Consider the following 27,723-nt stretch of genomic DNA (forward strand, 5'->3'; position numbering starts at 1 on the left):
AATATGCAGAAGATCTAAGTAAGTGATCTTTTGCCAAGAAAGGTTGGACCAGATGATCCTTGAGGACCCTTCCAACCTGGTATTCTATGGTTCTATGAACATCATAGTTCCTGAAGTGTCAGCAAAAACACTGAAGTACCATATTAAAAACCCCTGTCAAGTAATCATAGCAGCTTTAAATGATGTCTGGAGTTGCTAATATTTAGTATGAAATTTTACTGATGGCTCATGAGCAAATCAACAGGATTCCAAACAATATTATTTGTTTTCTTCCACTTAAAATGCTTAGAAACATTAGCATTACTAGTACAAGGTTAAATTACCTCCTTGCACAAATGCACTAGCATTATAAACCATTCCGTTTCCCTGAAGACCAGTATTCACTAGAGAGAAAGGGAAGCAATAACTGAAGAGCCAGCCACCTTTTCTTTCTATGTTCCCTATCCTGTGTATGGTGCAGATACAGTGCATGATGACTGCAATTCAAGCAACTTCAGAGTATCTGAGATTAAAACCATCAAGGTTCTTTAACAGTATCCTGGTGTGTGTGTACCATTAGAGTAGACAGAATACAAAAAAAAAAAAAAAAAGATTTGAAAACTTGCCTGCCTGTCTCACTGGTAAATCCAGTTGCTCAGACATAGTGATCTGAAGCAGAGTTGAAACAAAGTTCACTGACTTATGAGCCTGTAGGGAGAGAGGAAAAAAAGAAAATATTATTTAGTCATACTTTGTTAAGTTTTAGACTACTTCTGCTAGGTTTTATAACATCTTTATCATGATGTAATGCCACCAGTACAATACCAGCAACTCAGACAGTTTCACAGTAGTCAGCTAATCAACCAAAGCATTCCAAAGCTACATACTTGTTATATTCTCAAGACAACATGGGGGAGGAAAAATAGTACTCTTTAAGGTAAGTGACTTGAAAGAATCATTAAACAGGCTTCAGAAATTAGCCTTTCAGTCCCCAAACATTGACTTAATTCAGAACAAATACTTGATAGAATATCTAAATAGCCATAAAACCCAAGCACAGCAAGTTTACAGTGACCTTTAACAAGGTATGAATTCATTATAAAATAATCTAAGAAACAGATGGCCACTACATTTTAAAACTAAACCCAGCCTTAAACAAGCCTGTCCATAGTACATCTTTCTGGAAAAAAAGAGCTTCAAGTGACATTTTATGCACTACTGCATCAACTGTTACGGTAACTATATACCATACTGTTAACATAACTATACAGCAAACTAACAGTAAGGAGACCTACACCTGCAGAGTATCAACCCTGCAAGGATTTGCAAGAGTTCACTTACAAAGAAAACAAAATACAGTGCTTTGTTTGTCTTAAAATAATGAGAAATGTCATTGATACAGTAAATAATATTGCGTTTTCAACATGAGGAAACTAACCTTAACATTATTATAGCATCCTTTACCCACCTTCCTAAGCGTTAAAAACTCAAGATGTTAAATGAATTTTGCTGAGAAAAGGAAACTGTGATCCTTAAACTCTACTTTTTATAACTGGAAAACGCTTTTTCTCAAGGTCAAGAGTCAATGGACATGAGCTGCAGTGAGGGAAATTCCTATTTTTCAAAAGGAAAAAAAAATCCTACTTTTCACAAGGGCAGCCAAGGTCCAGCACATTCTGTGCACAGAGGCTATGGGACCTCATCCTCTGAGACATTCAGAACTCAACTGGGCAAGTTGAGTCCCAATCTACCTCACCTAACTTCCAAACAGCTTTGCTTCAGGCAGCTGGAGCAGATGACCTGCAAAGGTCCCTTCTAACTAACTACATCATGATTCAAATTGCCAAGATATATTTCTGTTTATCTTCACTTACAACTTAATATTTTCATACATTCTGTGCAGCCTTTCTATCAACAAAGACAACTGCACACACCTACATAACTTTACCTGTTAAACTCTTAGGAAAACACCTCTTACCTACTTGTTCCTCAGTTTACTACTCCTTACGTAAAGCAAATAAATTAGTATTTTGAAAACCACAGAAACTACACTATCCATTTATCAAAAATAAATGATTGTCTCAGTTACTGCAGCAAAGCAAACTAATACGTAAAAAGAAATAATCAGAATTTATCTCTTCTAGTAGGACTAAGGCTCTTTTGACAGCATGAAGTAATGTCAGCATTACTCTTGAGTGTGTAACACTGCCCAGCTCACTCCTACAGCACCAACCTCTTCTCCAGCTTTACTTTTCCCTAGGAAATATCTCCTATCCATTCTAGTATAAACCAGTGTAAAAGGGACAGCCTTGAACATGACATTTGTTGGTGCACTGTACTAAGACTTGATTAGCATTGCTTGTTTTTTATTGCGTGTTATTTAGAACTGTTTCTAAACAAAGTATGAACCTGACTTAAGATCTCCCCAAAATATTAAAACATTGCTGTACATATCCTGTGCACTAAAAAATCTACAGGCTATAGAAAACCCACAGAGGTTCACAGACCCTCACATCTGGTCCAAGTGACATGTTTATTTTGTAGAGTGTGTTTTGACGAATTGGGAGTAACTGACACTGCAATATCAGCATGAATTTTTCTGACCCACATCCCTCCAATACATCCAAAGTCATGAAGAAGAAAATAAACTTTCAGATAAAAAAAAAGTACTTGTTTCCAACTACCAAGTAATGGTTGAATAAATACATTTAATTCACTTGTTGGTATTAATCTCTACTACAGCTCCAGTCTGTTACGGTCCTTGTTATCTTAAGTAACATTAACAGACACGTCTGCCACACATACCAAATGACATCAGACCTTAATTCAGCACAGTATTCAGTTATATGCCTAACATTAATGTCAGCGGAAGTATTCCTGTACTTAAGTGTGTTACTACAAACTTGCTGAAGAAAGCTTTCCATTTCAATAACCTTTAAGTCACCTACAAATAAGGCCACATTACAGTCTACATAAAGGGGACTTCAAAGAATATGATAAACTTAATGGCTACCTTTTCTATAGTAAAAATTTGCAACGTATTTCATTATTTAAAATGGAAAAACATTTAATCCTACAATTTTAAAAAGGATTACCTTCCCTTTTTCATGATGAATGACAACTACAATTTTAATTAAAAAAAAAAGAAATTAAAATTTTAATTTTAAAAGCAAACAGAAACCAAAAGCAGACAGTGCAAAACTGCCACACTGCAATCGCGTAAAATACCAAAATCTATTCTTCGTTAAAAAAATCAGGACTCAGCCTATGCCTATAGCACGCTACAGAATCTCCCTAGAAACATCAACTATATTAGGAAGTGGGACTAATATATGTTCACTGGATTTTTTGAACCACAACAAGTTTTAAAGGATAGGACCAAAACACCTGTAACTATAATCTTTTTTTTTTAATCTTGCAAGAATCATCCTGATTAACATCTCAAGCATCAGACACCAACCACGAGGATGTTACTTTATCCCCTTTAGTGGTTCACACCAGAAATTCACACTAGAAATAATTTAGGCTTTTAATAAAAGTTAGCATAAGTAAAATACCTTGTATTTTCCAAAGCCTCCTCTTAATCCATTAAGTTCATAACTTAGCTCACACAGAGCTACATGATCACTTCTATGGAATATAAAGGACTTCCATACTCTTCACAATGACCACCTTCCCATGTCACTGAAAGGAAGGTTGATTCCAAAGAAACTGAAATGGAAATGTGGGGATCAGGAAGGACAGCTACAAGAAGGCATCCATGTAATGAATGGTCAAATAAAACCCCAGCTTCTACAATAACCTGTTACTTGCTCCCTTGCTTTGCTTTACTATTAAAAAGAACATTCAATGTTTCATTGTCACCCAGAAAAAACATCTGAAATTAAAACAAGACAACACATAGGCGCTGATTTTGTATCCACAGCATTAAGAAACACTGAACACCCGTTCATTTCAGCTATTTTAATCATTAGCATTTTTACTCTCCAAAGATGACTGCCTTTCAGGACATCATGTTCCTCTTCACTGACAGCACTGCTAAAAAAACCCGACCAAACAAAACACACCACACCTACTTTATGTAAATATTCTATGCAAATACTATCTTTTGGTTTTAGTGCATTTGATCAGCCAGAATAATCTGCTATACAAAAGGTGACCTGCAAATGAAGATTTATTAGAGGTCTATCAGGGAACCCTATTAGAATGTAGAGGACTCTGCTGGCCCTTGCATACCACAGTCTCCACTGATGCAACTTCAGTGAAAGCCACTGGTGAGTAGTGTCATTCTACACAAGAAATCCCATGGCTCCAGGATGCAAGAATTAAAATCAGGATCTCACAGCAGTTGCTATCACATACTCTAAACTGCATGGAGAACCAAAACTATTTCCATAACTTTAAAGTTTTGACATTTGTAAAACTTTGTCTTTTATCCTCTTGCTCCCTGTCTATAAATAACCCTTTAAAATAAATATTAAATTTAAAGAACTTACAATAACTGAAAAGAAAAAAAGATTCTATCACAGTCAAAGTCTATTTCCCAACATGTAACTCAACATTAAAAAAAAAAAAAAAGCCAAAACCAAAACTCATCTCAAGTCCTTCCCCATTACAAATTCTCCAACATGCCATGTCACTGGTATGACTTTGCTGTCTAAGAGCCAAAGAATTCAGGGACTGTTCCCAAGAGCAATCTTTGCTATGCAGCCTCACTAACTGAGGAATGTACTCTATCAGACCACAAACGTTGCACCACTGTCTGTTAATATCAATCACTGTTACAGAACATACAGTCATTTTGCATATTTCACTGCAGTTTTTCCTAGCACAGTAGGTTTGTTAACCATGTGCTAAAACAGTCTGGGAAAAGTGTTATGCCAGCTATATAATCTGAAATATAAATCCAGTTTGAAGTTCACTTTCAAGAGTCCAATTTGTGGCATATGAACTATCAACAGTTAATTATGATACAGAAAAAGCATTTTTCCCCTGTAATGATGCTCACTAAAATCAGTTACATGCATCTGTAATACTAGAATTACTCATATCTCACATAGCCTGCAGGCCACTAAATTAAAAAAAAAACAACATCTTCATCTGAAGTATGAAGAACTTCATGCATTCTTCTTAGACGTTAAGAATTTAACATACTGTAACAGACACACTACTACAGATACCTCCTTTACTGTCACCAAAAAAGCAAACCAGAAGCGTAATACTTACTGTATGTTGCTGCACTAGAACCCTAGGCTATTTATATAGTTATTCAAAGTAGCACATATTTAAATAAAGGCTACAATTTATTTTTGAAGGAGATGGAAAAGTATGAATTCAACACAATTTCCCCATTTCAATTTTTAAAACAATCTACATGCAATTTTTAAACTAGACCATAACAGGACAAGGGAACCACAACTATCACACTGAGATGAAACAATTTACATTTCCTATAGAAAGGTAAGGTCAGGAAATGTAAGGCCTCTGAATCAGCCAACTGCTCTGCAGCACTCTTCCAATTCTTTTTTAAGAACTCAGCAGGTGTGGAAGTAATTCTGACCTAAAGTTTTTGCAAGCTAGCTCTGCCACCTCATATACAGCTACAATGTATATATAAATCCAGTTTAAGGTCCACAAAAAATAGATACATATTTATCAGATCTTGCAAACGTTCTTGATACTCATTTCATCAGAATACTGTCACCAAGTTTTGAAGCCTCTGCTTGCAGAGATAAAAGGCATGTACTCTGAACAAGGGCTAGCTAAGTACACACAGTAACTATTTGCTAAGTCATGAGAAAGTGGCAAGTCGCCCTGTCTGCTACCATTTTACCTTGCACTGGTTAACATGCAACAGCAGTATAACTTCTTCCTCACGAAGACAAAGCTCCCTTGGTTCCTTACTGCCCTCAAGGGGTTTTCCAGTGTTAGACCAGCCTTGGTATGTAAGTTTAAAACCATCCTTTCCCAAAGCATCTCCATCCAGCACGCACCAAAATATACAGATGGAAGATAAGGGAAATTAAAATCAAGTACTTTCAGTAAAATGTCATACCGACAACTTTAAAAGGGAACCCATGATTTGATAATCAGAGCCAGGAAACTCATGCTCTGTTCCTACTCATACTACAGTGTATAGCCATAGGTGTTAGACATGAAGAACATGTTAGAAAATATTAAAAACCAAAAGGAATCTATGATGGGGATAGGCACCTACCCCCAAGTATCCAAGCCATAGCATTTAAACATTTGAAAATTCCTGTGTGAAAGGCACTGTGTAATAAGCACCTTGCTTCTTCCCCTTTGACAACCTTTCACTCTAAAGCTCCCAGTAGTTACTGTCCAATCACTTAATCATTCCATCATTATGCCATTTGTACCTACTAAACAGGCAATCAAGGGCACTGAACTAGGCCCTGCTACATTTTGTTAAACTTATGGTGTGCTACAGTGACTAGTCAACAAGCTAAAGCATTTCTCCTTTCCCTATACCTTATACTGCCATATATAATATGAAAAAGCTTAAACGTAACTTCTGAAAGGCACTTTTTCAGTAGAGCAACAGGAGAACATTTTCCTAAACAAATTCTGTTAAGCTTTGTCTTAAAAAAGAAATACAAATTACTGAGGATTGCTCACCCTCCCCCCAATATTCTCAGACACAAAAATTGGGGTTTTAGTCTAAAACGATGTCTTAATAGCTCAAACACACTGGGGCTGATCTCAAATACTTGCAAGACATACGTAACAGTTAAGTTATAAATCCCCTGGAATTACAAAGAAATCTGAAAGGAAGGTATTATCTAGCAACTGCGCTTTTATAAATATGTTGATATTAAAAGATGGAACAACACTGTGTATTATTTTCAGTGTCATTCCATAGCTGCATAGTTAAAAATATCTATTTTCATCACCATTTCTGAGAAACACTTTATACACGCAGTGCAAAGACTGTTTCAAAAGGCAACAACATCTTCTTTCTGCTTTCCAGTAGCCTACTTGAAGAGTCTGGTTCTAAGCCCTTCTAAAAGACAGCTTTCCCCTGTAAGACAGGGACAGAGATGGACAGTCACCTCAGGGTACATCATAAACTGGAAACTACATGAGAAGCTGCTGGACCAAGAGCTAGTAGCATCATTCCCTATAATTTATGCCCACTGTGAGGACTGAAATATTGTTTTTGTGGTTTTGTGGGATTTTTTTGTTTTTTTTTTTTTTCTTTCTTAGCATATTTCAACTCTGAAAGTTCTCACAGCATTTTTTGTGCAGGCAATATAACTTGATAAAACTTAATGAGAAGAAGTACAACATAGAAAAATTCATGACTTAGACAAGGTCAAGGGAAAAATAACAAAGCCTGAATAAAACAAAAATTCATACAGCCTGGTTCCACTCTCCAGTCAGCAGAAACTGTTGATTGATAGGGTATGATGAACATAGATCTTGATACTTTACTCTTCCATTAATTAGGAATATCAATTACTGACCAGAGCACACTCTTTTCTGATGAAGTAAAACAACCATTCTACTGAAAACCAGTCTCATCAGCTCAACAGAGACACTTCAGACAAACTAAACTAAAAGGTCAACCAAGGACAACTATTAAATTGTAAAAACACTTGTGTGTGCCTGGCCATGTGCAAGAACAGTGTTCACTGCTATATAGTTTCATCTTTACAGAGAAAGAGACCCCCGAATCTGAAATAGAATATTAAGTAGTAACACAAGTGCCCTAACAGTTAACAAATCCAGACCAGTACCCTGCAAGCAAATGTGTAACTGTCTTCAATAAATTTATGAAAAACAATACGACCAAAATTGCATACAGTGCTTGCAGATTTTGGGTTTAATAAACATTTTTATCACAAGAGGTCTGTGAAAGATCAGCAAGGCTACATTTCCAACAACAGCAATTCTTATGCACTGGTCCAATAATGTCCGGTGTTTTTAAAGGGGCACAGATATTTGGATTTTATACCAATCTAATACTTGTGTAGTACATGACAGACCATGATGCTTTGATTCAAAGTGTGAACAAAAGCTGGTCGCTGGTGAGCATGATCCTTCATGCAACAGATTTAGCCATTTGCTGAAGACATCGACTGGCAGAGAATTTAATTTCCTGGACATTTGGCAACTCAATACCTGCAGAAAATAGCTAAAATAGATTTCAAGCAAGTTACTATATATAGATATCGACATGCATGTAACACAAAAACTGGCATTTTGAGGCCCCAGTATATATTATTGTCTTTATAGGCAATTATATTATTTTCTTTCGTTTAAACAAAACCCATTAGAATTTTTTTTACCAAAGCATATGGAGAAGCCAGCCACTTTGTACAAAGCTCAATTAAACATTGAGTAGTTTTACAGCCACCTCGTTCAAATATACCTAATGTTTATTTGCCATTCACTTACTAAACAGCATGCAGGAAATTCAGCTGAATTACACCTTCTTATAATATGGGAAGCTATACCTTTAGTTTCTGAAAGTTTCTCTGCTGCCAGCAGAACATTTGGCCAACCTTCATCTAAGCTCTGCTGAACATCTGTTGCATTACATGTATTTTGTTGGACCTAAAATCTGCTTAAAAGCAACAAAGAATGACATTTGCGAAAAAGGCCAACTAAAGGCACCACACATCCGCTACACAGGCTTATCCCTCACCTCCTCCCTCTGGTTACCACCTTTTTCGAGTCAAAAACTGGAACATCCTTTTCTTCAAAATGTCTAAGTCTCACAGTTGTGTCTCATCAAGAAAGAAAAGTTTTCATCTGCCAGATGGAACAAAAATACAGCCTTCTTCCGAAATTGAAACCTGTGGAACTAGGACCTGCTGGTTTTCTTATATCCCAGTGTGACACCTGAATACAGTCTAAGCAGATGACATACCTGGGTTGGGAACCCAGTCTTCCCCCGTCTTTCAGGCACCTGTGGATACTACACCCAGAACGCACACCTACTTTGGCAGAGCTGCTGATGAACCCGGAGCCCAAAGGATTTGTACAAACACCAAATAACACCAGGCTGTAGGATTTGCTTCTCAACTCAGACCAGGCCACTCTTACACTAATAGGTTGCTCTGCTTATAAAGGGTTGGGGTCTTGGTGCTTCCCTTCCCAAAGACAAATTACTACCTTTCACATCCACAGCCTACCCTTAGATAGTCCCAGGCAGGAATGGGTCCAGCCTCTGAGCCACCGGCGGCCTGCACCATCGAGAATTTTAAACATCCCTCTATAGATTACCCTTTCCCCGACTGAACAAGAAGACAATGGAAGTAATTTGTTACCCACAGGAAAGGCAACGGGGGACTCCTCCCCAATGCCGACCGCTTTCTGCCGCTTACCCCCATCCCCTGAGCAGCCCCGCCCGGTACGGCATGGCCTGGCCTGGCCTGGCCCCGGCTGGAGGCCCCGCTGCCATGTGCCGGGGACAATGCGAGCCGGGTGGCCGGGCCCAGCCTGCGGCGTCGTGACTCCAGGCCGGGACCGGCGGCGGGAAGGGGCCGAGGGCGCGGGGAAACGGGGCTCGGGGAGGGGTGGCGCGTGTGGAACCCCGCTCCCGCCGCTCCCTCAGCCCCGTCTCGCGGCGCCCTCACCCCTTCCCGCCGGCCCTGCCTAGCTTCCCCATCACACAGACCTGCCACGACCCCACCGTCCGCGCCCGTCCCCCCTGCCACGCACACACACCCCGCTTCCCTGTATCGCAGTGCCCGTGGCCCCGGGCCCAGGCCCCGCCGGCCCCCTCACCTCGTTAAGCTGCCTCTCAGCAGCTTCCCGCAGCGCCGGATCCATGGTACCCCGCAGGGCCTCGATGATGGTGTTGGGGTCCATGGCGGCGAGGGGAAGAGGAGAAGTCGGAGGGCAGGGGCCGGAGCCGGGGCCACGCCACTCCGTGCGCACATGGACCCGCCGCCTCACAGCGGCCGCCGGCGCGAAAGGAAGACAGAGCGGCAAAGGCCCGGATAGAGCTGCCCCGCGTCACCGACAGGAGGCGCCACTGCTTCCGCCGCCCACGGCACGCCTCTGCGCCGCACGGAACCATGGGACAGGTAGTCCGAGGTTCACCACCGCTCACCCCGCCAAACAGAGGCAGCGGGCGGTGCGCGCGCGAGAAGGGTGGCAGCGCGTCTGCTGCCGCACGCTGAGGGCAGGGCAGGGACGGGCAGGGCAGGGCAGGGCAGGGCAGGGCAGGGCAGGGCAGGGCAGGGGCGGGACTGGCGGCCGCGGCCTGGCGATAGGCGCTGTTGGGGGCTGGGCAGGGCGCCTCTGCGGGCGGGGAGCGCTGGCACAGGCTCTGCCCCGAGCTGCGCTGCCCAGGGCTCCTCGGCCGCGTCAGGATTAAGTAGGATCGTCTTGTGGAAAGTGCCTTCTTTTCTCACGCACGCTTCCCGATTTCGGAGCGACTTGGATGGCTGGTGAGGAAGGAGGGATGCGTTCGTGGAGGCATGGGGTTTTTTAAAGGCGCTTGCTTTGTAAGGGGCACAGGACACAAGCAGTTCCCAAGCACTTGGGAAAATGCAGTGTTTTGTTCTGTTAGTGTTAGTTTAGGAAAAAAAAAAACAAAACAAAACAAAAACGTCCCGAAGATGTGTCAGAAATTTGTCAGAAGACGAATATAACCAGAGCTGTCGCTTGCGGAGGGGTTGACTCAGTCACAAAGTCAGAATTGGATTGCTGAAGCTGGTCCTCTTAAGGCACTTCTTCAGGCTTTATCTTGCAAGCATGGAGGCACTGAGGTAGTTTCACTTATATGACTAATAATAAAATAACCAATGCTACTTACGAGTTAGGTGCATAGTGATTTGTAAAATTTAATTGGTATCCAGAGTCGCTCGCTGTCATATCTTCATTTGCGCGGTGACATGCTGTGAGTGAGGTACTTGAACTTCTGAGAGCTGCTCATGCAAGAAGAATTTATTGGACAGTCAGATAATCAAGACAAATGTCTCACAAACAGCCCATGTTGAACAGGAAATGAAGGCACATTAACAAAGAAATTGTGTATCAAATAGAAAAGCAGAAATGCAAATTGATACAGAAAAACACATAAATTTAAAGCGATGCAATTTAGAAAATTGATGAAGGACTCTTTGCTAGTTAAGTTGAATGATTTCAGGAAATGCCACATTACAACTTGATTCCCTTTACCACTGCACTGCTGTGTTGGAGGTCTTGCAAATGTTTCCTTTACAGGGAGTTAGCATGGACCACAGGCCATTCCCAGTATGTAACCTGGATGAACCCAGCTTGTTTCTGCAGGGCACCCTCTCTCACTTGGCCACCATCCCATGAGAATGGCCCAAGCCAGACTAACCAGTAGCATCTCAGCTGGCTCCATCTGCACTGATCAGGTTTCTAGAGTGTCTTTTCACGTTTAAAACAGCTTAACAGAATTGGTTTTGTATAGAAATTTTCCAGATTAGTAACTTTCCGCAATTGTTGCTGGACTAAAAAACGGATTTAATCAGTTTCTATTGCTACTGCTTTGGGGGGTTTTGGAGATTTGGCTTTTTTTTTTTTTTTTTAATAAGGCTAAAACCTGTGATTTAAAGTATATATCTATTATTGTTATTACTACTACAAGTATGAAAATGAGTATCCCATAAATCTAAACAGTGAGGCTGGCTTTGTAAATAAGCCCAGAAGACACACAGACCCAGACAACCCAAGCAACAATGTGGCATAATGTCAGGACATGATGTCATAGGATGTTCTATAAATTGCTTAGATGTGCAGTCACGCTCCAGTTCTAGATGTTGCCCAAAATGTGAAAGAAGGTGGAATACTGTAGATACGGTACCATTAAAAAATGCTACAACAAAGTCTTTTCCATGCTTTTGAGTGACAGCGCAGATAACAAGATCAAATCTCAATGCTCTTTGTATCCAAGGAGCAAAGCAATAATGCCAGAGAGAACATAGATGCTAAGCTGATCCAGCAACTTATGAAACAGGATATGTCTCTAAAAAGAAAAATAAGTACTTCAAAGGACAAAGGGTTCATGATGTGCTGGTTATACATAATACTCTGCCAGATACACAGGTGGAAATGCTGCTAAGAAAAGCACATGGGATGCAAAGCATTGTCAGCAGAGGTGCTGTGGCTGGCCTATTGCCAGAGCTGTTACCACCTGTATACAAAAGCGAGGAGGACAAAAAGTTATGCAGAAGAATGTGTAAGCGATTGTCCAGAGTCTGAGTACTCTGAAAATAAAACATCATATGTAAGGAATGTTTGCATTCACAAGGATGTTTTCCTTTGCATCTTTTCCCAGAAGTAGTAACAATAGCTAACCTAACAGCAGGATTTGTTCCGTAAATGATTCCCAGAAAATAATGCATACAAGATTCAGTCAAGATGGACATTTCATGTAGACTGGACATCAGCTTTAAGAAGAAACATCCATGAAGATAAAAAAGAATTTATCACAAATCTGAGCAATTTGTTGATAGCCTACATTTGCCACAAGTAATTTAGTGTTGAAAAGGGAGTTGAAATAGTAAAGATCAAAGAAAGCAGGCACACTAGCACTTTGAAGCAATCTAACAGATGACAATTGACATCAAAGTACAAAGGAGCGGTGAGCTTCGATGAACTTCTTGAACACTGAAATTTTGTTGGGATTAAATAAATATACCCACTTCTGTTAGATACTTTCTTTGAACAGTATTAGCAGGACAAAAGAGACTTAAAGTCTAGCCACCACAGCATAGCAATTAGAGGGAACTTTGGCCAAAACTGATTAGCAAAGGAGGCAAAAAAATGGCTCATGTTCATTTTCTCATCGACCAACACCCCCAAGTCCTTCTCTGCAGGGCTGCTCTGAATCTCTTCTCTGCCCAACCTGTAGCTGTGCCTGGGACTGCTCCAACCCAGGTGTAGGACCTTGCACTTCTCATGGTTAAACTTCATCAGGTTGGCATCTGCCCACCTCACAAGCATGTCAAGGTCCCTCTGGATGGCATTCCTTCCCTCCAGGGTATCAACCAAACCACACAGCTTGGTGTCATCATCAGACTTGCTGAGGGTGCACTCAATCCATGTCAGCGACAATGTTGAACAAGACCGGTCCCAACACCGATCCCTGAGGGACACCACTCGTTACCGGTCTCCAGCTGGACATTGAGCCACTGACCACAACTATTTGTGTGCAGCCATCCAGCCAGTTCTATATCCACCGTGTGGTCCATCTATCAAATTGATGTCTCTCCAATTTAGAGACAAGGATGTCATGTGGGACAGTGTCAAACGCTTTGCACAAGTCCAGGTAGATGACATCAACTGCTCTACCCCTGTCCACCAGTTCTGTAGCCCCATCATAGAAGGGCACCCAATTGGTCAGGCAGGATTTCCCCTTAGTGAAGCCATGCTGGCTGTCACCAAGCACCTTGTTGATTTTCATGTGCCTTAGCATGCCTTCCAGGAGAATCTGCTCCAAGATTTTGCCAGGCACAGAGGTGAGACTGACTAGTCTGTAATTCCCTGGGTCATCCATTTTCCCCTTCTTGAAAATGGGGGTTATATTTCCCTTCTTCCAGTCATTGGGAACTTCACCTGACTGCCATGATTTTTCAGATATGATGGACAGTGTCTTAGCAACTTCATTTGCCAGCTCCTTCAGGACCCGCGGATGGATTTCATCAGGTCCCACGGACTTATGTACGTTCAGGTTCTTAAGATGGTCTCGAGCCAGATCCTCTCCTACAGTGGGCGCAAGGTCTTCATTCTCACAGTCCCTGCATCTGCCTTCCAAGGCTTGGGTGGTGTGGTCAGAGCCTTTGCCAGTGAAGACCGGGGCAAAGAAGTCATTGAGTACCTCAGCCTTTTCCAAATCCGGGGTAGCCAGTTCTCCCAATGTCTTCTGGAGGGGGGCTACGTTGTCCCCAGTCTGTCTTTTATTTGCAATGTACTTACAGAATCCCTTCCTGTTATCTTTAACATCCCTAGCCAAGTTTAATTCTAACTGGGCCTTAGCTTTCCTAACCTTGTCGCTAGTTTCCTGGACAACATCCCTGTATTCTTCCCAGGCTGCCTGTCCTTGCTTCCACCTTTTATAAGCCCTTTTTTTCCTTTGAATTTTCCTCAGCAGCTCCTTATCCATCCAAGGAGGTCTCCTGGCTCTCCTGCTGCACTCTCTTCTGGTTGGGATGCAACACTCCTGAGCTTGGAGCAGGTGATCCTTGAATATCAACCGACAGTCTTGGGCCCCCCTGGCCTCTAGGGCTATATCCCATGGACCCTTACTAAGCAGGTTCCTGAAGAAGCCAAAGTCTGCTCTCTTGAAGTCCAGGGCAGTGAGCTTGCTGCACGCTCTTCTCACTGTCCTGAGGATCTCAAATTCGAGCATCTCGTGATCGCTGCATCCAAGGGTGCCCTGGAGAGTCACATTTCCAACCAGCCCCTACCTGTTGGTGAGCACAAGGTCAAGCATGGCACCTCTCCTTGTCAGCTCCTCTATTACTTGCAGAAGGAAGTTGTCTTCCACACAATGGAGGAACCTCCTGGATTGCTTGTGCTGGGCTGTACCGTCCCTCCAACAGATATCAGGGTGAAATGTATACATGCTGCAGACATCAGCTTCCCAGTAGCGTTTGCTGCTATATTCTATATGAATACTTGTAGACAACCTCAGGCCGCTGTGGGAGACCTAAGCTTCTCAAATTATCTCATAAAAGGCAGATGTGGTATTGCATAGGCCTCAAACAGTGGATACAAATCTGCTGCAATTACTCCTGAAGATAAACATGCTCTCACAGACTGTCTTGGGTTTAGCACTTATGTATACTTCCCTGGAAAGTTGGAGCAGTAACAAAGACAGTATTTGTCAGCTTTAATAAAGTAGTATACTCCCTTGGAGCTGAGTGCAGAGCACTACTTAGCATGTATGACTTTCTAGGGGACCATTTTCTTTACAGTTAATGAAAAGCTAAGAGCCAAAAATTGTGTATAAAGGGAGCACAGCTATCAGAGATCCTCCTCGAGCCCTGTCAAGTTTGGGTGCTTTCACCAGATCTTTCTAATAAATTTTGATGCTATCTACGTATTACAACAACAACAAAAAAAGTAACTGATAAATGCTGCTATCAGCTCTTCTGTTCTGGAACACATTTGAAAGCAGCCAAATTGACTCCAGCTACACAAAGACAGCATATTCCTGCATCGACAGCATTCAAAATACCAACCCAGGATCTGGAAAAGAATACTTGCATGTGAAGGTACTTACCAATCCTGCACATCCTAAGGGAGTTTGGACATGGAATGAGTGGATGAATCTCCAGCACCCAAAGCTATTCTGGAGCTACTTCTGATCAATCGAAGGTGGCAATAGGAAGAAAAAAGTATGCACAGAAATATTGTGCCAATATGCAAAGTTTGCAAATAATTATTCATATTAGTCTTAAAAAGCTTAAATGGGATTCAGACATGAAACCACAAAACGAAATGATAGTCGATGTGTTTTGATGTAAAATTGTCAAACAGAGGTGATCAATTGTTTGAGGAGTTCTCTAGTTTGGCTGGGAAAATGGTACAGAATATACAGACTTCTTTGCCTTAAAATATCACAGAAGACTATAATGTAACCCTGAGGACACATTGGAGGGGTTGAGAACTGGCTAAATTATAGTTCTCTGCAAAAAGGTAGTAAGAGCAGCTATTTAAGGGACCAGTTTCTATTGGAGTTCTACCAATACCAGTAGCTGACTCTAGGCTATTTGATACTTTAGCAGTTTTGAAATACAAAATTCACTGCTGATTTTTGAGGATGATGTAAGATTATCAAAACAATCCTATATGGATGGGATATAGCTGGTAACCTGAACAACAAACAGAAATGCACTTCAATGCAGTCAAATGTGAAGTTACATATTTAAGAACAGAAAATGCACACAGGTTTCTGCCAAGTGGGAAGATTGTTGGGGACACTGTGGGCATGCAGATTGGCATGAGCACCCAGGAGGATGTTTTGGCAAGACTTTGTACAGTCTTTGAGTGGAAAATAGTGGGCTGGGAAGGGGGAGTGGGGAAGTGATTTGTCACTTCCGCTGGTGCTGGAGAGACAGATACTACATAACCAGAGAACAACTCTAGCATTTACATTTTTAAGTATTTACAAACTGTATTGTATAAAATAGCAACAAAAGTTATTTGGGATGAGACCTATTTGAAATGTCTGAGTTAGGTTTAAGAAAAAAGTTGTGAGGAATCCCGATTAGTGAATGTTGCTGCTGCAATGAGATAAAGCAAGAGATACAGTAGGCAGCATAAAGGTCGCTTCTCGTGGAGTCCCTGGTCTGAGGTTGGCTTTAACTGAGAGAGCAGGGTGCTATAGTGTGCATGGCCTGTGGTTGCACAGCTCCTTTTAACCCCTTGCAGTCCAGTGGGAGTTGGCTTCACCACTAAAAGGAACTTTGGTGAAGTTTTGTTTAGGGTGCATATAAAGAAGCCACTGAGCTGCTTGATGCAGCCATGAGCTTAGTAGTTGCTCCACCTTGTCAAAAAAATAAAGCATGAGCCACCCCCACCCCCTCCAGCCAGCTGGCAAAGCTTGAGCAGATGCTAAACCCCACATTCAAACAGGGTTCCCAGCGGACAGAGGCTGAAAACAAGATTTGCTTGGAAGCTGGTGGAAGTGTGTTTGAGTGGAACAGCAGGAGTAAAACTGCTGAGATGAAACAGTCACTGTAATAGAGCCAGTGATATTAAGGTCCTGAGCAACTGCCAAGGAGCTAGAGCTTTTACAGAGCTTTTATAGAGCTTTCAGACTAATGGTTTATAAAAAAAGCCACCCAAAACTAAAAACCAAAAAACCCCTAACAACAAAACAATGAACAAACCCCTCTGATGTATGATGCTTACGAGTTCAGAAAAACTGGAGTTCTAACTTTTTTCAAATTTTTATAAACATTTCTTCAAAGGTGCAGGACTCCCACATCGATCCCTTCTTTTAACAGTTAAGTCTGGGTAGCAAGCTGGGAATGAAGGGTGACAGTATCTCCTCAAGAAGAAAATACTGGCTACCGAACAACTGTTGAGTGAAGAAAGATGCAACAGGATCAAATGTCTGAGTGATGGAAATAGAGAAGCACTGAAACAAACTCACAGCAGCAGTAATCAGTACTCTGTCTCTCAATGTCTTCTGACTGAGACTAGATGCTGTTCTGGAAGATATGTTTTAGTAAAAACACAAGCTGTTCTTCAGTCAAACTGGTAAAATTAGTGCTTTAATAAATAGTATATGCAGTAAAGCTTGAATTGCTAATCCTATGCAGGATGTTGGACTAGATGATGTGATCATAAACTGCGCTATGGTTTGGGGCTTGCTGTTCACTTTCAAGGTAGACATGTCTGCTCCTGAAGGCTCTGTTTCCACAACGTGGAAGTCCAGCTAACCCAGTCCAGAACCTGCTTCAGGCTCTGTGTGACAGGCAATGGAGCAGTAGCTATAGCTACAGTAGTTTTACCTCCTCCTCCCTCATGTGCTGTTTTCCAGCCTGTATTTTTATATTTGCATGTGTATCTATGCTTTTAGCTTTCCCTTACCGTGATATGGAGTCCTCTCCAGTTTGGTAACTCTGTTTCTGCCAAACTTTGTAAAAATGTACTTCACACAGGGAAAATAGAATAGCAAGAGGCAGTTTCAAGTAAGTCTCAGTGGCATGTAGATACAGACAATGAATGTTGGACACTAGAAAATGGTGAATTCTGTGCACAAAGACATTGAATTTCATGGCCCTTAGGGAAAATGCCAGACTTACAGAGATGCAGAATGGCAGATCTGTGACACCCTGGAGAGATAAGCAGGAGATTGTAACGGGTACTTGCAGCACTAAGATGGCACTAAAAGTTTATGCTCTTCATGTTTTTAATTCAGTTGCATAACCACAGAAGTTACAAATGCATTGACTGGAATGTGCTATGCTACTGTGAGGTAAAAACTCATGCTGAAGATCATGGATTTGTGGCAAATGTATACAACATGTCCTCAGAATAATGACTGTGCTTACTGTTCTCCACGAATGTTTTGTCTTTATATGCTTTATGGGCATTGTATTTTGAAAGGAAGCAAGCATGCCATTTCCTTACTGTTCCTTAAGAACAGTAAGATAAGTCCCAAGCTCATCTTATTTTTCATGATTGTTCCTAAAAGGGACACTTGTGGATCAAATGTAATGGGGAATTCAAATTTTGAGGAAGCAAATTTATAGAAAATCTTAAGTATAAGGGATGCTCATCCATGATTCAGTAGTGGTCCAGCAGATGCTGATTTTCAAAACACAAGCTTTTTAATGCTGTTTTGACGGCCAAGATGCAGCAATAAACTGAAATTGTTCAGAAATAGCTGGAAAACAGGCAAAAATTTCTGAAACTTGCTAAGAGTGAAGAAGTATGTTTAATCTATAACTTCATTTGTATTATTAAACTTGAGTTCAAGTGAGGCTTGTGCAAGCTGTATGTGCATCTATCAAAGTATATTTCTTTCTGTTTAATAAGAGAGTTCAAGTTAGTCCTGTTTGGAATAATTTTAGTCTTTATAATCATATCCTGTTTCCATTTAAATTGATTAAATAACAATGTACAGTAGAACAGGACTAGGATTTTATTAGATTAAAAATTCACTCCGAATAAATTCTCAGCACTTAGGAAAAGCTTTTCATTTGCAAGGAACTACATACATGCATTAAGAATTCTAGTAATCTAGTAACATAGCATTCAGTTGATTAACTCATTCCAGTCTGTGCAGTTCTAGGCAGCTGTCTCCATAACCCACCTGTTTTCAGGAAGTGTGCCAGCATGGCTCTGCAGCAGCAGCCCTAATTGCCTAAGAAGCATTTGGGAGGCTCAGCAGCCAGGGAGGTTGTAAGGCGGTCAGTGGTGCGCCAGGCCGTGGTGAGGAGCAGCTGGTGCGCTCAGGGCTGCCCACACCCTTGGTCATCAGTTCCCAATGCTACTGTGAGGTGACGCAACGCAACTTGTAAAATATATTTTTTTGTTGTAAAACCAGATTATTTCCTTCTTTTACTTGCATTTTAGATGTTATCTGATTAGCACTTTTATTAGGTGACTCACAGTGTTTATTATTTGCAAGTCTTTACAATTTAGTATTGTTGTCCAAACAGGATAAATATGTTTTCCGCTAGGTTATACTCTTTAAACACTGGTATTTTCTTATTTAACAGAAGTGGTTATAATGGTGAAGGGTAAACACAGGACCCCTTCTGACCTGTATGTAAATTCCTAAAGACATAGAGATACTAAAACAAGCACTGAAATTGCTATTATTCAACTTTATACTCTACCTGTGGGCACATGTATGTATTTCTTGATGACCGTTGGTGCACCACTGTTTATATGGAATACAAGGTGGGTGAGCTGGGGTGTGTGAGTGCTACAGCTAGGTATCACACAAACACATAGGACACAGCGTTCTCTTAGTTAGCTTCTCCATGTGCAGCAGCCCAGGCATATTAGCATTATGCTTGACTCAAGCTGGCTGAGTTAGTACAGAGCTGGCCCAGAAATTCATACTCCTGTGGCTTCCAGGCTCTTGGTAACCAACAGCTAAATTAAAATTAGCTCTGTTAGGCTGATCTGTGGGACAAACACACCTCATGATTGCTGCATGCTAATTCCAGTAGCTGCAACTGCAAGGCAGGGAATGTGCGTGGAAATATGAGAACCTTATTGCCAGTGCCCATGTCTTTGTCTGAACAAGACTATGTTTTTTACGTGTGTTTTGTGAAGTAACAAAGTGGAAAACACTTGTCCCTCATTTCACCTTTTGAAGGCACATGAATGAAGCATGCAGAGCAACACCATGTTCTCAGGGTAACAAAGAGATGTGTCAGCTTCCTCCCTGGGCACTCTTCATACACCTTGGCTCCTGCTTACCAGCATTCTGCTGTTCTGCTCCTAGCCTTTACTGAGCAGGATTCCGTGCTCATGTTTCTTCTGGGTTGACAAGATAAAATGATTAATTTCTACAGCTAAATCAAGCTGAAAGTTTATTGAAGTATTTGCATGAAACTGTGTCACCAGTACAGCAAGTAATTCCACACAAAAACGCAAATATGCTGGTTCAGATGTAGTAAGGATTACCACAGAATAATGGCATGCCAGCTTTTTTAAGTTCTTTTAAAACCACTTATCAGTCTTCTTGTGGATTCCTTTTATTTTATCTGTATTAGCCTTGCTTATTCAGAAATTATTACAACACATTAATAATGTCTTACACAGGCATCTGAAATTTCTGCAGTCATGGGCTTTAAACTATTTTGTTGCAGAAAGCAGACCAAAAAGATGAACCTGTAGTCTGTTCACAGACAAAAGGAACTAGTATTGTGTACAGTACAAAACATATGCATTTCCTTATCACAGATATTTGTAGGTCTGGATTTCTGCATTCAGAAAACCTATTTGACAGAAAACTTGTCTAGGACTGGGTGCATAATGTTCAAGGTTGAAACAAAGAGGTTTCCTTCACAGAACTGCCTTAGGTGAAAAGAGTCTATCCTTATCAGACTGTCCCCATTTAATCTCTAATCCTGATTATGAACTGACTCTGTGAAACTCATGTATTTTGGTAATAAAATGTGAATCCATGCTGACTAGTCCTACCTTCTTGTCTTCCATGTGCTTAGAGGTGGCCTCCAGATGAGCTGTTCTATCACGTATCCAGGGATTGAGGTGAGGCTGACTAGCCTGTAGCTCCCAGGGTCCTCCTTCTTGCCCTTTTTAAAGACTGGGGTGACATTTGCTTTCTTCCAGTCCTCTGGCACATTTCCTGGTTGCCATGACCTTTCAAAGATTATAGAGAGTGGTCTAGCAATGACACCTGCCAGCTCTCACAGCTCTTGTGGGTGCATCCTGTCAGGGCCCATGGACTTGTGGATATCAAGTTTGTCTAATGGATACTTAATCCAATCCTCCTCAAACAAGGGAAAGACTTCTTTTCCCCAGACTTTCTCCCTGGTCTCCTGGTGAGAGATTCCTGAAGGCTGTCCTTGGCATTGAAGACAGAAGGCATTCAGTATCTCTGCCTTCTCTCTCACCAGGGTCTCTGCTTCCTCCAGTAATGGGCCCACATTTTCCCTAGTTTTCCTCCTATTATTGGTGTATTTAAAGAAGCCCTTCTTCTTGTTCTGCAGTTTGCCACTGCATAATACTTTTCTAATGATGACCTGAATATATTTCTTAAAACCTATCTGTGTGGTTGTATCTAGCAAGGATGAAGGGCTTTCTTCCTTGTGGATTGGTTATTGGCCCACTCATTATGAATGGTTACTTTCTGGGAGAACTTAGACCTTAGAGGCTAGATCAGGATGAAATACTGGGCACTCTCACTGCAGACGTTTTGTATCTTACAGAAAAAGCAAACCAGAAGAAAATACAGCATGACATTTGCACATACTCTGATTAGACCATGCATTCTTAGATTGTGAATTGTGACAGGAAAAAAGTTTAAGCCTATTAACTTTTGCTCTGCTAATCTAAAATGCAATTCATGCAATTTATCTGAAGGTTGCTGGGACTCCCTACAATGTAGGGAATATTTAAAAGTTCTAAACTTTGTCACTGGAAGTTTTGCTCTTTTTTTTTTTTTTTTTTTTTTTAAGTAATGATGGGTTTTCCTTTTTTTCCTTTTTTCTTATCCTTCTTTCTTGTACAATCTGTTTTGCGCTCACATATTACCTGAACACACTTCTCCATCTTCCTTTCCTATTAAAATTGTTCCGAATATTCTTCCCAAATTATGAGTGTAAGTGCTATGTGATTTTTTCCCAAATTTTTCTGTCTGATCTCCACTTCCAAAGATGCCAAATTCTTCCTCTCTTCCTCCTCTAAGATAGAAGAAAATTTCAATCAAAGTAGAAACTCTGACCTCTCTATGCATATCTTCTGAGGTCCTTGAGCATCACCTGGAGATAAAGCAAAGGATCAACCAGCCTACAGTTCTTCTGCCTGCAGGCTAACCAGCAGTTTGTTGATGACTGTAAATAACTGCTGGTCGGGCTTTTAAATCTGAAAATTATTAATTCTGAAAAGCAAGGAGCATTCATTTAACTTTTTAAATCTTCATTCAGGTTTCCAGTGCAAATTAGGAAAAACTGCAGAAATGAGCCTTCAGGTACTTGACTGTAATGTTTCCCTGCACTACTTCCATACATCAGTGAAAACAGAGCATGAGCAGTGAATGGCTTTAAGCATCCAACCTGCTGTGATTCATGAGTACATTGATGATGAGAATAGATTCAGAAGCAACACTAAAAGCAGCAGAACTTCAAGCTGATGATTTCATAATGGTTGGAAGAAGGATGAGTAAAGTAGTGCCTCTGTCACTCATAACACCACCCAGTGTGGTGTGTAAGGCCTGTGTCATATGACAGGCTGCTTCTGCCATCAGACCAGAACTGTGCTCCCCCCATGTGACACAATATTGTTTAACAAGTTATGTAGGTAGGAGAGAAATGTATTGTGGGAACATAAAATCCTAGGTATGCAGTGTCATATGACATAGTGCTATACTGAGGCATTCTGCGCTGAATTTCAGAGAAGCTGAGGTCAGAAGTCAGATACTCAGCACTTTTGAAAAGCTCTGTCTTTTATAATTTCTCCTTTGACAGTCATCATTACCACAATCTGGGTCACATTGCTTAAAGTCATTTTGTTATTCAGGTAATTAGTGAGAAGAAATGCAAATCCTTCCTAACATGAAGCAAGTGTTAATTTTATAATTTTCTGGTCTGCTTTCCAAAACTATGTGCCTGTATTGCTGATTTGCTCCTCCTTTTCCAAGCCAAATGCATTTACCACTTAACATGAAAGGATGATTAGAACTGCACTCAGAGCACAATGTGGAAGATGATCACTGTTGATTTAACCATTTGACTCTGCAATACCATTAGGCAATTGGCTGTTGATGTACCCTTTCTGCTGGTAACCCAATTCAGGTAACCAAGTAGTGTGTTGTGTAAAGACCACATTCCAAGAGAGCTGTAGAATAAACAAGGAAGTTGGACCGGTTTTTGTTCACATCTCAACATGGTCTCATTTTTTTAATTTTTCACCATATTTTCTCTCTGCTTTGCATCTTATCAGTTTCAGTTGTTTTTTTATAAGCATATTTTCTCTTCTAACTTCTTTCTTAGTATTAGGGGACAGAGCTAGAACCTTAATTCAGGGCAAGTTAGAATAAAAGAAACCTTTATTATAACGTAACCCACTTAGCCTGCTTGAGTAAGAAAGCAAAATGCAGGAAGGAAATGTCAATAGGTAGTTACAATTATCTGACTCCTTGTCTACTTTTTAAGAACCTGGCAGCAAAAGGAGATCACTCAGGCCTTGGCAAATTCCAGCATGTGTTCCACTTGGGACTTTGTGACAACAGGGAGAAAAGCAGCTTAGAAACATCTGATTGCACTCTGCAGCATTAACTTCTGTCACTGCACCAGCAGATTAGACACTGTGAAAGCTACACACCCAAGTGTGTGTCCAATACTGGGAGGTGACGTGAAGCTGGCTGTCCAGACCAAAGATCTTTGTGAGTTACCTTCATAGAAACCCCAGGCTTTCCAGGTAAGGCATATTACGGGCCCATATGGATGGATACCGCAATGTGGTTAGATCAGGAACAGTGACATGGCCCACAGAAGGGTGACAGTATATGATGGGGCTGTGATGGGATTGAGAGTGGGTAGAACAAGCCACAGACACAGGCTGTTTAAATGGGCACTGCAAGTCTCCGTTTGTTTTTTTTTTTCTGCCAGTATACCATTCGCAGCATTGATTTTAGACAACTTTGTGGCCATACAGGAAAGCAGTTCAGGAACTAGTCCAAAAAGAATAAACCAGCAAAAAGAAACACAGAAACAGTATTATTCAGTGAGATCAAAGGTCCCTGCTGAGGCTCCTTATTCATGCCCTCCCTCTTGAATTTGTGTGCCCAAGAACAAGAATCAAAAGACAGAAACTTCTGCCAGCACCCCAGCATATACCTTATGCCTCAGCTTAACTGAGCTGAAACTCCAGTTCCACACCTGTAGAGGTAGAATCTGCAAGAACAGCCTGAAAACATTTTAATAGCATCTAAAGAGAAATTAAAATACATCTTTGGTCAGATTAAAGACAGAGTTTTTATCAGCGTGGAATAACTTAGATTTGGAAACTTTTGCCCTTCAGACAGGAATGTCCAGCTATCTCATTGCTCCTTCTCCTCCCTCCTTCAATCCTTGACGGGACATATTCCTTCTTAGAAGGAATAGTGGAATTTTTGGCTATGTCAGTATAAACTCAGCCGCAGACAGTGTATAACTTTGTTACACTTAATCCTAACCTAGTATTAAATGTGAACCTTGCCTAGTGGGTGTATCCTAGAACAAGGGCATGTACATTCACTACATGGAAATGTACAAATGTGATAGTTATCACAAGTAATAAACACCAGATTAGAAATACCTCAACTGCAGCAGCCGTGTGCTGCATGGCTGAAGTATTGTGCAGCTGTTTTTGAGTCAACCAAGGACTCTCCTTGCCCCTCCTCATACTTGCTCTCCTCTGGGGCTGCCTCCCTTTCTCTGTGCTGTGGACTGCTGCTCGTGTTGGCCACCCCTACAGTGCTGTGCTCAATGATGTATGGGTTGTGCTGGGCTTCACAGGAGTCTGCAGAGAGATCTGAGGGGGTAATAAGCAACCATAAGGTGCCAGGAAAATTTTCTTGTTTTCAAAATATTTTTACCTCCCTTGCTACCCCTCTCAAGGAGCTGACATTGGCTGAACTCTTCAATGTATTTTTTGCCTGAGCCCATTCCCAGAACTCAGAGGCTGAAGGCTGTTGGGATGAGGCAGCTGACAGGCTGAGGTGGAGTTGTTCAGCCTTCTTCCTCCCACAAACACTAAGTTACTTATTTCTGTCAGGAGGACACTCGAGATTCCCTGTTCTGTAATGAAAACTCCTTCTTTTCCAGACACTTTTAATAAAATTTTGACTATTTACTGTTAGTGCTTTCCGAGTCAGGGGAAAAAAAAAAACCACCCAAGAATCAGAAGTAAGGCCTCTGAAGGCTGGTACTAGATTTAAGGAACCTGACAGAGCTTTCATGACCCTTAGTTGGGATGGCATAAGCTTATTACAGGGTATGTTTCACTCTTAATTTGCAGCAATACAAAATAACCTTTAATTCCCCTCTTCTTGCACTCAAATGTAGGATATGAGTGGACTAACCAGAAAAGTTTCTTTTCCCATTTCATGCGCACCATTGGCACATGCAATAGACAGAGGAAAAAAAAAATGTAGCTGGCTATTTAAGGTGATCTATGAACTGTTAATCAGGAGCAAAAGCTGCATCAGAACTGAGAATCTGGTTTTTATTTTCACCTCTGGGGATAGAAATATGATAGCTATCTATTTTACTGTGTTTCTAATTAATTAAGCAGTAATGAAAATAGGTACATACTATTAAAAATGTGCATTTTGTACATTTTTACAGAAATCTGTGCACAGTGTATTGCATGTTCATAAAACAGACAATAGGAATTAATAAATAAACCTTCTATTAAAAAAATACCAGGAGAGAAATGAGTCTGAACATTTATGATTCCCAAGTTCAGATTCAAATAATTTTAACGCTTACAAGTTTTGATCTCACTTGCTGTTTAATTAATTTTCCAGCTTCTGTCCTTGAGCACTGGCTTTTATAAATAAAAGCTTTCATTAGATCTCTTTCTGCTCCAAGATGTTTCCAATTCTTCACTCACACAAACAGTTATCTAGCTACAAATATGTGTTTATTTCTATTTATCTCACTTGTTGGTGACTTTTCTGTTCATTTAAATCAGTGCATTCTATTCTAACTTAACTTGCCTTCTGTGCAGATGCTTACTTACCAGTTAAATCCTCAAACTCTTTATCATAACTAATGAAAGAATGAGCTCATCAAAACATGCAAACCCCATTCCTTGAAAAAACCATAGGTTTATTTTGTTTAAATCAGAATTTGGATAGAATGATAATAAAAATTAAATGTTAGATGTTTGATTTCTGACAGATATTGCTTAGCTTACACAGTAGTTGAACATATTTAATTCTACTCCAGCAAAACCATACTTAGGAGAACTAGGGACAAATGGGCTCTTTCAGAAACCCTGAGCTCAGTTAAAGCTTGTTTATATGGGAACACTGCAACCATATAGCTAAATTAATGCAGATGTGCTTTAATTACATTGATGCCAACTTCTCAGAATGACTTCCATATACCATATCATCATTAATCAAATTAGTTAAAGTTGGTTAGAAAAAAGGTAATAAAAACTCTTAAGGTGATGTGTACTTATGATTAGTTTACCAATTACATCAGTGTGGGTGATGGGATAGAAATAGCTAACAAAATGGATCCAGACCTTATCATAGAATCATACAATCATAGAATAGTTAGGGTTGGAAAGGACCTTAAGATCAACTATTTCCAACCACCCTGCCATGGGCAGGGACACCTCACACTAAATCATGCTGCCCAAAGCTTCGTCCAACCTGGCCTTGAGCACCACCAGGGACGGAGCATTCACAACGTCCCTGGGCAACCCATTCCAGTGCCTCACCACCCTAACAGGAAAGAATTTCTTCCTTATATCCAATCTAAACTTCCCCTGTTTAAGTTTTAACCCGTTACCCCTTGTCCTGTAACTACAGTCCCTAATGAAGAGTCCCTCCCCAGCATCCTTATAGGTCCCCTTCAGATACTGGAAGGCTGCTAGGAGGTCTCCATGCAGCCTTCTCTTCTCCAGGCTGATAAGGCCCAACATTCTCAGCCTGTCTTCATATGGGAGGTGCTCCATCCTCCTGGCCCTCCTCTGGAGTTGTCCCAATAGTACCATGTCCTTTTTATGTTGAGGACACCAGAACTGCACACAATACTTCAAGTGAAGTCTCACAAGAGCAGAGCAGAGGGGCAGGATCACCTCCTTCGACCTGCTGGTCACACTCCTTTTGATGCAGCGTGGGATACGGTTGGCTTTCTGGGCTGCGAGCACACACTGAAGCTGACTCATGTTCATTTTCTCATCGACCAACACCCCCAAGTCCTTCTCTGCAGGGCTGCTCTGAATCTCTTCTCTGCCCAACCTGTAGCTGTGCCTGGGATTGCTCCGACCCAGGTGTAGGACCTTGCACTTGTCATGGTTAAACTTCATCAGGTTGGCATCTGCCCACCTCACAAGCGTGTCAAGGACCCTCTGGATGGCATTCCTTCCCTTCAGGTTATCAACCGAACCACACAGCTGGGTGTCATTGGCAAACTTGTTGAGGGTGCACTCAATCCCACTGTCCATGTCACTGACAAAGATGTTGAACAAGACCGGTCCCAACACCGATCCCTGAGGGACACCACTGTTGCAGAATGACTCTAAGAGCAGAACCATAGAGTTCTGGAGGACTGTGCAAGCAAGGCAGGGGGTGGCCCCCACAGGTGGCCGGAGACCGGACCTGGGAGGAGAATGTGGAGGAAGCTGTGGGGGGCTAACCAATACTGTTGTGCCAAGAAGGAGTGGCTGAATACCACTCCTATATATGTGTGAACTGCGTCACAAATAAAGTAGAAGTTTGCTTATCACCCATATTGGGTTGGCCTGTCTGCTTCTCCTCGCTGCTTACAAATGGCGCCCGAACAGGGGCATGAATGTGAAGAGTTTGATGGAATGTGTTGTATGAGTCTCTCTGATTATGCTAATTCGATGCACGAACAG

At 41.3% G+C, this 27,723-nt stretch overlaps 1 protein-coding gene and 1 long non-coding RNA gene across 2 annotated transcripts in view; one reads left to right on the forward strand and one right to left on the reverse strand.

Moving 5' to 3' along the window:
• Window positions 1-9,962, reverse strand: part of IPO7 (importin 7) — a 41,248-nt gene extending 31,286 nt beyond the window's left edge. Inside the window, exons 1-2 of the mRNA XM_061462956.1 lie at window positions 9,736-9,962; window positions 606-687 (exon numbers count right to left, since the gene is read on the reverse strand). Coding sequence (XP_061318940.1) covers window positions 606-687; window positions 9,736-9,819 — 166 coding nt within the window. The 5' untranslated portion in view covers window positions 9,820-9,962. The remainder of the gene's footprint in view (window positions 1-605; window positions 688-9,735) is intronic.
• Window positions 9,963-10,567: 605 nt separating this feature from the next.
• LOC133274133 (uncharacterized) lies at window positions 10,568-24,988 on the forward strand. The gene is made up of 3 exons (XR_009745044.1): window positions 10,568-10,724; window positions 23,298-23,562; window positions 24,744-24,988. It is a non-coding gene; the product is annotated as an uncharacterized LOC133274133 (long non-coding RNA).
• The last annotated feature ends 2,735 nt before the right edge of the window (window positions 24,989-27,723 follow it).

This window comes from Pezoporus flaviventris, unplaced genomic scaffold, assembly GCF_033815535.1.
Source record: "Pezoporus flaviventris isolate CSIRO_AGI_PZ_B2104156 unplaced genomic scaffold, CSIRO_AGI_Pfla_v1 ptg000036l, whole genome shotgun sequence".
NCBI lineage: Eukaryota > Metazoa > Chordata > Aves > Psittaciformes > Psittacidae > Pezoporus > Pezoporus flaviventris.